Genomic DNA, 15,086 nt, shown 5'->3' on the forward strand with positions numbered 1-15,086 from the left:
TTAAAGGGTGGTGTAACCCTCAAAGTGCGCTCCACAAAAAATAAAAAATTCTTTTTTTTCTGTCTTTGTGAATTGTGTGCACTGTAGCTGCATGTGCATCAGCAAAGGAGCAGCGCCAAGCGTGCGCCTGTGTCCCATAAGTAAAGACCCAGCTGGCTCATTTCTTAAAGGGTGGTGTAACCCACAAAGTGCACTAGTCTCCAACAAAAATAAAAAATTATTTTCTGTGTTTGTGTGCGCCTTAGCCACACACATATATATCAATATAACATAAATGGAGGACCAAACTTTCTCCGATAAAAATAAAATAGGGAAAGATCAAGAACCACTTCCTCCTAGTGCTGAAGCTGCTGCCACTAGTCATGACATAGACGATAACATGCCATCAACGTCGTCTGCCAAAGCCGATGCCCAATGTCATAGTAGAGGGCACATACAATCCCAAATGACAAAGTTCAGGAAAATTACCTTAAAAAAACATTTAAATCATCTGAGGAGAAACGTAAACTTGCCAATATGCCATTTACGACACGGAGTGGCAAGGAACGGCTAAGGTCTTTCCCTATTTTCATGACTAGTGGTTCAGCTTCACATGACGATGAAAGCACTCCTCCCGCTAAAAAAAATCAAACGAGTTAAGCTGGCAAAAGCACAGCGAAGAACTGTGCGTTCTAAGAAGATAACACAAATCCCCAAGGAGAGTCCAAGTGTGGTGGCGGTTGCGATGCCTGACCTTCCCAGCACTGGACGGGAAGAGGTGGCTCTTTCCACCATTTGCACGCCCCCTGCAAGTGCTGAAAGGAGCACCCACAGTCCACTTGCTGATATGCAAATTGAAGATGTCACTGTTGAAGTACAACAAGATGAGGATACTGGTGTAGCTGGCGCTGAGGAGGAAGTTGGCGAGGAGGATTCTGATGGTGATGTGGTTTGTTTAAATCAGGCTCCGGGGAAGACAGTTGTTGTCGGTGGGATGAAAAAGCCCATCACGGTCATGCCTGGGCAGAAGACCAAGCATTGCATCTCTTTGGTCTGGCAATATTTCTATCCAAATCCGGACAACAACTGTCTTGCCATATGTACCATATGTAAAGGTGAAATAAGTAGGGGTAGGGACGTTAACCACCTAGGAACATCCTCCCTTATACGGCACCTGCAGCGCGTTCATAAAAAATTACTGTCAAGTTCAGAAACTTTGGCTAAGACCGTAAGCAGTCCAGGGACACCTAAATGCCGTTGTCCTGTTGTATCCAAGCGCCTGCAAACCACACCGTCAACTCCCTCCTCGTCAATTTCCTCCTTAGTCAGGATCGGAAGTAGTCCTGCAGGCCATGTCACTGGCATGACTGACTCTCCTATCCGGGATTCCTCCGGAGGATCCTGCATTGCTACGCCTACTGCTGCCACTGCTGCTGTGAGTCGTTCATCATCTCGGAGAGGAAGTAGGAACACCACTACTTTTACTAAACAATTGACCCTCCAACAGTCCTTACCGAGGAGGATGAAGTACGACAGCAGTCATCCTGAAGCAAAACGTATAACTGAGGCCTTGACTGCTATGTTGGTGTTAGACGTGCATCCGGTATCCGCCATTAGTGCAGTTGGATTTAGACAATTGATGGAGGTAGTGTGTCCCCGGTTCCAAATCCCATCTAGATTCCACTTCACTAGCCAGGCGATACCGAGATTGTACAGAAACGTCAGAAAAAGTGTCCTCAGTGTCCTGAAAAATGCGGTTGTACCCAATGTCCACTTAACCATGGACATGTGGACAAGTGGAACAGGGCAGACTAAGGACTATATGACTGTGACAGCCCACTGGATAGATGTATCACCTTACGCAGCAACAACAGCAGCGTCACCAGTAGCAGCATCTCAGAAATGCCAGCTCGTTCCAAGGCAGGCTACGCTGTGTATCACCGGTTTCAGTAAGAGGCACACTTGCGCAGCATTGATTACAGCTGCGGTAACCCCCCTCCGCTCCCCTCCCCCACCAACCTGGCCGTCTGGACCCCGACAGGCTGCAGCCGCGGACCCCAACCTCCCGCCCGGCTTGCTGGAGATTTTTTTTTTTTAAACTTTAATGCTTTTTTTTTTTTTTTTTAACTTTACTGTGTTCTGCCGGGAGAACACAATCAGAGCAGCATCCAGAGACAGAGGAGGGACCAGGGAGCAACAGAGCGAGCCGGAGGAGGACCTACCCAACTGAAAGCAGGTAAGTGTAACCCGCTATACACCACCTGAGAGTGGCGTATAGTAACACCATCAAATTCCTAAAAAATATATCATTTTTGGAAATTGATGAATAGCCTAATTTCTACATCCCCTTACTAATGTACTAATGTATGGGGAGTGTGGAAATGAAAGCAGACGGGCTTAACCAGAAGATATCATATATATCTCCTGTGTTAATGAATACTAAAAAAAACAGTAATTAAGGAAAATGTCCTTAAAACCGTTATTTTAGTGGTTGATGAATAGGCCCCATAGCGTCTAAAATGACAGTGAGAAGCCGCCTGGGTGGCATTTTCTCTCTCCCCGCTTTATCTCTCTGTAAGATTTGATAAATCTCCCCCTAAAAGTCACAAACATGCTGGAGAATTCAGATAAACAATATGACAGAACAAGACAATACAGGTATGCACAGACATGTGATTCTGTGTAGCTGCACCCAGTCTTGGCTTTATAGCCTACTGTGCAATTCAATGATAAGATAGATGACATTATAAAAACGGGAATGTTTCATTACAGCAAGTCTAATCCAGTTAAAAGTGTCTAGTATACACAGTTCACAGACTGGAAATACTACTGCTCATCCAGTAGTGCATCAGTGATCGCCATCACACGGTCTGCTTCTCCTCTCTAAGGTGTATGTGGTATATATGCAACTACACCATTTTATCTCTCTCCAACGCTAAGTACATAAAGAGAAGGCTGGTTCCCACCAGTTCTAACTGCTTTCTGCAATTGGTAAACATGTTGGTTCTTTATTCATATAAACCGATGTACAGCTGCTAAACATGCGTGAGGAGGTGCATATAAATTCTAGTCATTGTTATAGTGAAAGTAATAAAATAAAATATGTAACTAATGGGTCCTTTTCTAGAGATAAACATATAATTATTATTTTTACGATTATAAACAAAAAAAACTAATATTCACACTAAATTCCGAGACTTGGAGGTCAATCCTATTAGCTTGCCCATGAAATCCATGATGCCGCACTTACGGGATCTCCGAACTCGCTGACTCTTGTTGGCAACCCCTTAGGACTGCGTACAAAAAAAATGGGAGTCTGGGGGTAAATTTACTAAAGTGAGAGTTTTTAGAAGTGAGTTTTAAAAGTGATGTTGCCCATAGCAACCAATCAGATTTTACTTCACAATTAACTAGCACCTTCTAGAAGATAATAGCTAGAGTCTGATTGGTTGCTATGGGCAACATCACATTTAAAACTCACTTCTAAAAACTCTCACTTTAGTAAACTTACCCCATAGGTGAGAATTGAGGTGCCATTGCCGATGTTTTCACAAAGTCAATTTGCCCCTCTCGTGGCTAATTGAATTCACCCCTTGGAGGCAGAATATTGTATGAATGAGTCTTGGATCATTACCTTGGCTTCCTCGTTCACATCCCAAGTGAAGGACACAGCATTATACGCTATCTCTTCAATGTTCCCAATGGTGTTAAAACTTTCTTTGTAGTCCGCTAGTAAATAGATAGGACACATTGTTAGTATGAAATGAAACTGGCAATGGCGCTAGGGGGTATATTGACTAAAGTGAGAGTTTTTAGAAGTGGGGATGTTGCCCATAGCAACCAATCAGATTCTACTTAACATTTAACTAGCACCTTAAAGGAGATAATAGCTAGAATCTAATTGGTTGCTATGGGCAACATCTCCCCTTCTAAAAACCTGCACTTTAGTGAATGTACCCCTAGGTTGGATTCCATTCCTGTAAACGAGATGAACTTAATATTACAGGTATCAACTTTTTGGTTACACGAGATGATACTCAATTCCATACCTCCCAACATGACCCTTGCCAGGAGGGACACAATGCTCTGGTCCTGGACTTCCCTGGTAATTTATGATTGGTGGCGGCTCCAGAGGTGGGGCTGCAGCACAGTCCAAAATTCAAATAGGGGAGTCACACCAACTGCCAGTGAGTCCCAGCCAGTGATGTTTGGCAGTGTGTGAAATGACAGTTGGTGAGGCTCCCCTATTTGAATTTTGAACTGCGCTGCAGCCCCACCTCTTACCAGGGAAGTCCAGGACCAGAGCATTGTGTCCCTCCTGGAGAGGGTCATGTTGGGAGGTATGCAATTCTAAGGGGATGATTTAATTCAATGCAATAGCCAGTATTAGGGACTTTACTTCCGTATGAGGCCATCAACATTTATACAAGTTTTGTGTTGCACTCCATAGATAACTTGCAATGTACAGCCTACCGTAGATGACTGATCTGTGCGGCGCTGAATTCAGTGCTAAGAGATGAGCTTAAATGGTACAGAAATAAATCCCCTTATATTGTATGGAATACTTTCATAATTATGTCTCATTAAAGGGTAGATAAATAGGCTAAGAAGCTGAAACAACGCATTTGAAACATTTTCAGCATCTGTTACTGATATCTACTCCAATAGTGACTGAAAATCTCCTATGATTTATACATACCCCTCCACAATCCCTACTCCCCTCTACTTCACTCTCTGGGTCTGATTTATTACCGATCTCAACTGTGATTATGCACGCAAACGGCCGAACCGATTTGGCAAGTCGCAGGCAGGGTGTGCATAAATAAGCCTCTGCGATGCCGTACGCAGCCTGTGGCCTCATAGTGAGCGATGAAGTTAGCAATTTCTGAGTACGGTCTGAGCTTGTGCAAGCGTGCGTGAGGCTGCGGTGGTACCGATGTTTTCACAGTCTTGCTAAACATTACGGATGTGTGTTTGGTAAAGTGGGCGTGCTTGTGTAGTGCTGCGACAGCATATCGATCTCAATGGATACAATCGCATTTGAACTGCATGCGTAATCACTATTGCATTCGCGATCCATAATTAATCAGGCCCTCTGTTGCTAACACTACCCTCTCACACGTCTTTCAAGTCCACCATCTGGGTGTTGGACTTTCTTATTCACTTACCACATTCATTCTACCTCTAAAGTCTAATCCCTACCACTTTCACCTCTGCAACATATCCAGGATCAGTCCCTTACTCAGCCTGAGGCTATTAAACCCCTTATTCATGCACTTGTCCCATCTTCTATCTAGTCACTCTGACTCGATCTGTCCTCTCCTTAACTCCTTCCCCATCTCCCCTTACCTTACAGAATCCGCTTTAAGATCCTCACCTTCACTTTCAGAGCACTCACTTGGTCCTCCCCGTTCTACAGCTCAGATCTCGTAGACTAAAGCAGGGCCCTCCACCCTCTTAGTTCTCATCCTGCCTAATGCTCATCTCCAGTGTGCTCCCACTCACAGCCAGAGTCTAACCCTATCTGTCCGCCTGTCTGAGATCACTGGGTCAGCTAGTGGCTACTCGTTATAACCGTTACTCAGTTATGAATAGATATCTCACTGTTTGATTTCTCCCTATACTGTCTGTAATTAAAGACAATAATAATAATAATAATAATAATAATCATCATCATCATCATCGGCATAAGTTGCCAGTATTTTTTGCAGTGTTGGCATTAACAAAGGTGGGAAAAAGTACCAAGGAAAAATGCACAGTTTATCCTCATAAATCTACATTGGTACCTTTAAAACATCAGAATTTGTTCAGATTTAATTAAAAACCATACTGAGCAAAAGTAGTGTTAGTAGCCAAATGTTCATCAGTAATAATAACCCTGCATCTCATGTTATGACTTGTGGTCATTGCTGATATCTCAGGGTTCTATTCATTATCACTTCATTTCTAAGATCAACATTTTCACCTGCTATTGTAGAAATTAAGTTTTCCGGCTTACCTTTCTCTCCCAAAATGGCCGGCTGTCCCCATACAATAGTACAATAGTATGGGGGACAGAAATTCATCAAGCTCTGAAAATAGAATATTTTCGGAACTTCACTGCGGGAGCCTTCACCATCTTCAGATGGAGAGTGCTCCCGCAACCCACTCTTTCCCTATGGGAAGCAGTCCCGGGTCGCGAAGATACCGGGGCTCTTGTGCACGTGCTTGTGCTCTAGGTGATGCAGGCGCACTAGTTTCACTTCTCCGAAAGGAGCTGTGAAGCGGTTTGGGGAGACAGCTGATTTCCGGATCAGTTGTCTACACGCTGGAGCAACGATGAATTGCTCTGGCGCTCGCGACGAGTTGAAATGTTAATTATCAGGGTCCGCTCGGACCCCGATAATTAACATAATGAATAAAGCCCTAGAAATCAGTTTTACTGTAGAACTGATAAGCTGGGGGAGAGAAACCAGTAATAAGTATTCTGTAGCCTATTAGCAACTAATCATACATTTGTTTTCATTTTATAAACATCTCTGGAAAAAATTTCAACATTTAATACTTTGGGCTCAGTAACATATCCAGGGATATGCAGGGGAAGCGATGAAAATGAGTGCCTAATCAGAGCCTATGCCAGTCCCAGATGGCATAGGGACCATGTGGAATTGGAGTGCTGTATGATGCCCAGTGCTATGGATTATGCACCACCTGGTGCAAATGATGACTCATTGTATGAGGATATGATATTGGACAGACAGATGGGGGACATGTGTCCAATTGTCCTTACAATGTGGCACTTGGGAAACAAGTTTGACTTCCTCGTCAAAAGTTGGCTGCGTCACTGTAGGGACTAGATAACTTTCGTAAGTTTTATTGTTGTCTACTTAATAATTAATATTTGATATTAAAGTAATATGGAATGTGTTCATGCCCCTCATCCGGTCCTCCCCCCCTTCAACCTACCTCCTTGACCCTATCCCTTCACATCCACTCCGCTACCTCTCTCCTTGTGCCTGTTCCCATCTTGCCCACCTTCTCAATCTCTCCCTCTCGACTGGCATGGTCCATTCTGCCTCCAAACTCCTTGAGCGCATTGTTTACCACCTTTCTTTCCTCCCACTCCCTCCTTGACCCTTTTCAGTCTGGCTTCCTTTCTCTCCACTCCACTGAAACTTCCCTCACGAAAGTCAGCAATGACCACCTTGCTGCCAAATTCAAGGTCCACTACTCTCTGTCGAAAGCAGGTAAAGGAAAATGAGCACTGTGGACCACCCTCTCCTGCTACAAATCCTTCACTCCCTTGGTCTATGTGACATTGCCCTCACTTGGCTGTTCTCCTACCTCTCTGACCGAACCTTCGCTGTCTCCTCTCATGACTTCTTCCCCCCCCCACAGCCCCTTACAGTAGGTGTTTCCCAAGGTTCTGTTCTTGGACCTCTCCTATTCTCCCTCTATACGTCCTGTCTAGGTGAACTCATCAGCTCTTTTGACCTCTATTATCATCTCTATGCTGATGATACTCAGATCTACCTTTCCTCTCCTGACCTCTCCCCCTCTGTCCTCACTCATATCTCCAACTCTCTGTCTGCTACCTCTTGCTGGATGTCCCAGCGATTTCTTATACTTAATATGTCTAAGACTGAGCTGATCATCTTCCCAGCCTCCCACATAACCTCACTTCCCACTATTTATTTATCAATTGATGGCACAACTATCTCCTCTAGCCCCAAAGTACGCTGTCTTGGAGGTATCATGGACTCCTCCAAACCACATATCCAGAACCTCTCGTTTCCATCTCAAAAATATTTCCAAAATCAGATCCTCTGACCCAGGATGCTACTAAAACCCTCATCTACTCACTGGTCATCTCCTGATTGGACTATAGTAACCTCCTCCTATCTGGCCTCCCCAACTCCCACCTCTGTCCTCTCCAGTCTGTCCTCAATGCTGCTGCTTGGCTCGTCTTCCTCTCCAAATGCTCTACATCTGCCTCACCTTCCTTTTCAGAACCCAATTCAAGGTTCTCACACTTGCTTACAAAGCCCTCACCCAGTCCTCTCCCATTTACATCTCTGATCTCATCTCTCTTCACACTCCTGCCCATCCTCTTCATTCAAAAAATGCACGCCCCCTCTCATGCCAACTGATTACTTCCTCCCACCTCCAAGATTTTGCCTGTGCTGCGCTCCACCATTGGAACTCTCTCCCTCTCCCTATCAAACTCTGCACCCCTCTACATTCCTTCAAATGGGCTCTCAAGACCCACTACTTCATAAAAGCCTTCCAGAACTCATCCTAACTTGCTGCTAAATGCTCCTTTCTCCCTGTCTACCCCATCTGTGTCACACCTGTTTGTCTGGCCTTTAGAATGTAAGCTCTACGAGCAGGGCCCTCTACTCTCTTGTGTTTCTTACTTTCATCTACTTCTTACTCCACACTAGGCTACCTAACACTTGGTTGCTTAGGACTTCAGGCAAAATGCTCAAGCACAGCCAGTAACCATGAACCAGAGGGGATTCTAAGAAACCTCTCCGGCTTTGCGGTTCCCCTATTATAGGGAATTGCGACCTCCATTTTGCCTTCCATTGCTTGATATATAGATCAGACTCTGCAGTCTATGGTAACCACTGAAAAAAAGAGGGTCTGCAAGAGAAATCAGTTATTTCTCTGCTGGTAAAAGGAGTATTAATTGCTTCATAAATAAACCCGTATCCGGATGGTAGGTCATTAAAAAGTTAGACAGTCAATTGTTCAACAGTTAATTGCTCGACTGTCAATAGGTCTTACAGGGCAAATAGGTTGACAGTTACTTGGACGACAGGGTAAAAAAAAAAAAATCGACAAAAAAAGTCAACACATGGTTTTTAATGATTTTTAAGGTTAGGTTTAGGTTAAAATAAAATAAAAAATCATGCATCAACCTTTGTTTGTGTCGACCATCTGAATGTCAACCTATTGTGCCAACCCCCGTGTTTGGATTTATCTTCATGTTTTGGTTTTGGATCTGGATTAAAAAAATAAAACAAAAACAGCTAAAATGTTGTCATTTTGACCTGTTTACATGCAATCCAAAACTCGAGTTCTGTTTTCAAATCTGAGGTCCGAACCGTGATTCATTTCGACTCGGTACTCCAAAGTGATTATGAACTCGCACTCTGTTCGACTCGGAACCCCTAAATTCGGTTGTTGTCGGTTCTCTGGCAACCGAACCTGCACATTTCTACTATTGACCCTGTCGACCTTTTAACCCAGTCGACCTATTGACAGTCTAACTTATCTTAATGTAGACATAGCAATTCACATACAAATAAACCCCACTGTTTTGTGAATATCATGTGCACTGCTTATAGGAGCAATATAAATGACTATTAATATAGGTTTTAACAAGTTTCTAGTTCCAATTTTCACTCTCAACACCGAACAGGAAAATACATTGAATGATCAGGATTACCAATGTCCAGGACGCGCTGCTTTGCCGTGTGCTGCCGAGAGTGCCAGTACTTCCAGTACTTTAATTGTTCATCACGGTTTTTATCCTCACTGAACACAACCATGACCACGCTCTGCAGAGACAAAAAGGTACCAGTACACATTAATGAAAATAGAATCTAGAGGCATATTTATTACCAATTTGCTGCTAGCCCCCACAAACAGTCCTCATCACCACATATAGTGGCAAAAATATATATATATTTTCTTTTTTTGAGGGAACGTACCGTTTTCAGACACTGGGACAGGGGCTCCTACAGCGATCAGTAAGAAGTAAAGCATAGGCGATCACATTACTTCCGTGTACAGACCCTGGCTAGGCAGCTGCACATACACGCTGCAGAAAATTAGAGTTATGGTACACTTACCTTGATAACTCCTTTTCTTTGAGGTCCACAGGGATACCATGGGGGATAATGTGGTTGGAGAGATCCAGGCACCAAACAGTTAAGGTGCCTACACATTTGGAGATATTTTACACGATTTGCCCGATTCCGACGCATCGTGAAGACAAATCGTGTAAAATATGTCCTAATCGTGAGTGTCTACTCACAACCACGATGCCGATGCGCGTATCCTCCTCCTCCATATATACCCCACCCCTAGCCACAGGCCTTCAGTTTTGTTAACAAGCCTCAAGGCAGGAGAAGGAAGAGCAATCTTACACCAGATGAGGGAATCCGTGACCGAAATAAAAAATTACCCATGCAGCCAGGTGTGTCAGGGTGGGTGCCCTGTGGACCTCGAAGAAAAGGAGTTAAGGTATCTACCATAACTCTAATTTTCTTCTTCATGGTCCATAGGGATCTACACGGATACCATGGGGATGACCTAAAGCAGTACCCCTAGGGAGCGGGACGCTTCTGAGCAGAAAGGAGAACTCGTCGCCCAAAGGAAGCATCCTGAGAGGCAAAAGTATCAAAGGCATAGAAACTAAGAAAAGTATGGACAGAGGACCACGTGGCTGCCTTACACAACTGTTTAGCAGAGGCACCACGACTAAATGCCCACGACGACCCTACAGACTAGTAGAATGTACGATCACCGTGTTTGGGACAGGGAGATCAGCCTGTGTGTACACCTGAGAGATAGTCATGCATAGCCATCTTGCCAGAGTCTGCTTGTTAGCTGGCCATCCTCGTTTGTGAAAACATATATTACAAAAATAGCATCTGATTTTCTAACAGAGTTTATACGCTCCACATAGATACGGAGAGTACGAACTACATCCAGGGAGGATTCACCTACAGAAAGATCTGGAGCCTGAAAGCTGGAACTACAATTTCTTAATTTATATGAAAACGGGATACCACTTTTGGAAGATAGCCTGCCCGCGTACGAAGGACAGCTGTATCCTGGTGAAAAATCAAAAATAGGAAGCGACAAGAGAGCGCTGCCAAATCAGAGACTCTGCGTGCAGAAGAGATAGCGAGGAGAAAAAGCGTCTTCGCTGTCAACAATTTCAAGTCTACAGAGTCCAGAGGTTCAAATTGGGAAGCTTGTAGCCCCTTAAAAACCAAAGACAAATCCCATGGTGCTTCTGGTGGGACAAAAGGAGGCTGAACTCTCAGAACTCTGGTAATGAGGAAATCTTCCTCTGGAACCAGACTGCTAGTGCAGAAACCTGCACTCTCAAAGTGGCCAGGCATAGACCCCGGTCTAAACCTGCCTGGAGAAAAGCCAGTACCCTGGAAATCCTAAACACCTTAGGATCATATTTTTTGTGGGAACACCATTGACCAAAAGAAGGCCAAACCCTGTAATAGATGCGGGCAGAAGCAGGCTTCCGTGCCCTAAACATCGTCGGAATTACAGAACTGGAAAAACTTTTTGCTAGTAATAAGGTAGATTCAAGAGCTACGCCGTCAAAGCCAGACGAGGTAAGTCTGGATGCTGGCAGGAACCCTGCATTAGCAGATCCTGCCCTAGAGGAAGAGGATACGGACTGTCTATGGATAGATTCTGTATGTCGCTGAACCAATGACGTCTGTGCCAAGCCGGAGCCACCAGTATTACTGATCTGCCTTCCTGCTTGAAAACTCTTGGGAGGAGGGAAATCGGGGGAAAAAGATACGCCAGCTTGAAGTCCCATCTTAATGCCAGTGCATCCACAAAGGCTGCTGATGGGTCTATGGACTTGGACCCATACCTGGGGACCTTGTGGTTATGATATGAGGCCATGAGATCTATTTCTGGTAGACCCCATTTGTTTACCAGGAGCTGAAACACTCCCAGATGGAGAGACCACTCTCCGGCGTGTATGTCCTGGCGACTTAGGAAATCTGCTTCCCAATTGAGTACTCCCGGTATGAATATTGCCAAGATGGCCGGTAGATAATGTTCTGCCCAAATCAGAGCCTTTGTCACTTCTTTCATGGCTGCATAACTTCTTGTGCCTCCCTGATGGTCAAGATGGGCCACTGTAGTCGCGTTGTTGGACTGGATGTGGACCGGTCTGCCCTGGAGCAGGTCCTGGGCCACGATAAGTGCTTTGTACACTGCTCGCAGTTCCTGAATGTTTATAGGCAGATGACTATCCTGATTTGTCCATCTTCTCTGAAAGGTGTGATGACATGTCACTGCCCTCCATCCGCGAAGACTGGCATCCATGGTGAGAAGCACCCAATTTGGAATCCAGAATGGGTGCCCTTTGTTCAGATGGTCCATTTTCAGCCACCACAGAAGGGAGTGACGAACCTCTGGAGTGAGAAGGATCTTCTGGGACCTTGCTAGATGATACTGTCCGTTCCACCTGGAGATAATCAATCTTTGCAGAGGCCTGGAATGGAACTGAGCATACCCCACCATGTCAAAGAAAGGTGGATACCATTGATCCCAGGACCTGCATCGCTGACAGAATGGCTACCCTTCACTTGTGTAGCATCTTGCGTATTCATAATGATAGGGCCACAATTTTGTCCTCTGGCAGAAACATCCTTTGTGCCCGAGGATCCAGAAGAGCTCCCAGATGTCTGCTGTGTTGGAGAAAGCAATGATTTCTTACAATTGATGATCCAGCCGTGCTTTTGTAGGCATGCTTTGGTCAGTTGGTTTTGTAAAACAATCGGAGTATGCGCCAATATCAGAATGTCGTCCAGATACAGTAGTATTCTGACTCCCTGACACCTAAGATAGGCCATCATGACTGCCAATATTTTGGTAAATACCCAGGGAGCCGTAGAAAGGCCAAAGGGTAATGGTTAGTATACTGGACGCTCACTTAAAAGGGTATGGTTTGGGCAGCAACAATGCAAAAAGGAGGTACCCCAAAACCTCCAAAGGAATGTGCATAAAGGTATAACAAAATGCGCTCCAGGAACTGATATAATGTAAAAGCTAGAAATGTCAAAATCAGAAATTATGAATGCAACTTATGATGTTTTATAATAAACTTTACTTGAGTGATGACAGAGGTCCTAAGACCCAAGGCTGTATGAAATAAAAAAACAAAAACAAAACAAGAAAACAATTAAATCCATACTACTCTATGAGAGGTGCAAAAACGTACATTGAGCCCCATTTGGTTTCTGAACCAAGTATAGATTGGAATTATAACCCCTTTGTTTTTGCGACACAGGAACCGGGATTATTACTTCCGCCTGCAGCAGGAAGTGAATGGCTTCCTGAAAGGCCAAGGCCATTACCACATCTGATGGAGGATCTGTGCAAAAAAAACTTCTTGGGAGGATGCCTCCTGAAAGTAAGAGCATTCCCCTGAGAGACCACTTCTTGGACGCAGGCATCTGTTGTTGTCTGACGCCAGTAATCCGCAAACTGAAGAAGTCGGCCTCCCACTCTGGGATCCCCCAGGAGGAGGCCTGCCCCATCAGGCCGAGGGTTTGTCATCCGGTTTAGAAGCTGGACATTTTGCCGGCCCAGACCTCTTTGTTTGATGCATTGTTGTCTTGTGAAAACAAGATGGCTTAGAGGAAGACTGTTCCCTTGCTCATCCATGAGGACAAAAGTACCTAAAAGAAACCTGCCTAGACTTTATTGTAGCCATAGATGGCAGACCTGCTGGCTTTGAAGCCACCAGAGCAGCTATTATTTTATCTAACTCTGCTCCAAAAAGTTCTTCCAGAGCCGCCTTTGAACCTGTATCAGCTTTCCAGGATCTTAACCAAAGGGCCCTGCGTGCCACTTTTGAAGCTGCAGATGTCTTAGAAGCTAAAATTCCAGCATCTACTGCAGCTCCTCCCAGACAGGAAGCTGCTTCCGGTATATGGGAGATATACATCATCTGTTCTCTGGTAGCATCTGGTAGAGATTCTTCCAATGCACACATCCATTCTTCAACAGCTTTGGCTACCCAGGCTCCAGCCATAGCTGGACGAGTAACAGCTCCAGATCATGAAAATATTGCCTTAAGACATGCTTTAATTTTTCTGTCTGTGGAATCCTTCAGAGAAGATGCTGACGGAATAGGCAATGTAGCATTTCTGATTAAATGCATAACATGAGCATCCACCATAGGGGGTACTTCCCACTTAGTACATGCAGAAGCTGGGAAAGGATACAACGATGTTATTCTTTTTTTTACATAAAAACGGTTTGTCCGGGTTACCCCATGCCTCTTCCATAAGCTCAGTGAGCTGTTCAGATATAGCAAACTCCATTTTGGCCACCCTCTGGTGGTGTTTAAACACTGGAGCCTTCTTACAATGAACTGGTTCATCAACCTGAATATCTAGAATTGACTTAACCGCCCTCACTAAAGAAGGAACATCCACTGTGGATGGATGGTCCTCCTCACCCCGAGCTAGACCCAGGAGAAGAACCCTGTGCATCATCTGATTCCTCTGATGATGCATGGTGCCATACTCGACTAGAATGGCCATAAACATCCTTCCAGGAAGGATGCATAGGAGGTGCAAACATGGCATGCTGTGGACACCCCATCCAAGGAGGCAGTGTGGGAGCAGCCATACGATCCACAAACTGCTTCATTACCTGGGACAAAGAGGATACCCAAGATGGCTCTTGTCCAAGGACAGGTAAACCGGACTGGTGAGGTGGCTCTTTATAACAGACAACACACAAACCATCCTTTACGTCCTGAGGGGACAAACAGGCCATACAGGAATTACATGAAACCAACACAGGGGCCTCCCCCTCCTGTTTACCTTTATTTTTTGACATGTTCAAAATAAAGGCAATAAATGCAATGTTACGTGACAGCCTTCACAAATACTTAGTGAACGTGAAGTACCCAAAGAAAACCTCCAACCCACAGAGATGGAGAGAAAAAAAATTATTTTATAATTGACAGACAGAAATAAAAGACAGTATCAATGCAGCAGCTAGCAATCAGTCACATACAATGCATATGTAATATAATTACAATAGACTATAAATCAACTACACAATTGCCAGGAATGGTAGGATATAGAGCACTATGGGCTCTATTTACTACAATCCACATATTGAATGCAGATTGTAGTGTGATATTATCGACTGAATTCGCATTGCGAATTCAGGCAATATCACAGGGATTTACTACAAATCCCTTGCAGGGACAGAGCTTGTGATAAAGCTCTGTCCCTGCGAATCCCCTCCGTACACTAGTCACGGTATTTTCGAGAAAAATACAGTGACAAAGTGCCTGCGCATGAGCCGACCGGCCGCCGCTGCTACCC

At 44.6% G+C, this 15,086-nt stretch overlaps 1 protein-coding gene across 1 annotated transcript in view; it reads right to left on the reverse strand.

The window, feature by feature from the left end:
- GRHL2 (grainyhead like transcription factor 2) overlaps window positions 1–15,086 on the reverse strand; it is a 139,383-nt gene that overhangs the window by 42,957 nt on the left and 81,340 nt on the right. Inside the window, exons 7-8 of the mRNA XM_088442670.1 lie at window positions 9,413–9,524; window positions 3,614–3,708 (exon numbers count right to left, since the gene is read on the reverse strand). Of these exons, the coding sequence (XP_088298796.1) occupies window positions 3,614–3,708; window positions 9,413–9,524 (207 nt within the window). The remainder of the gene's footprint in view (window positions 1–3,613; window positions 3,709–9,412; window positions 9,525–15,086) is intronic.

This window comes from Taudactylus pleione, unplaced genomic scaffold, assembly GCF_031769625.1.
Source record: "Taudactylus pleione unplaced genomic scaffold, aTauple2 ptg000314l, whole genome shotgun sequence".
Lineage (NCBI taxonomy): Eukaryota > Metazoa > Chordata > Amphibia > Anura > Myobatrachidae > Taudactylus > Taudactylus pleione.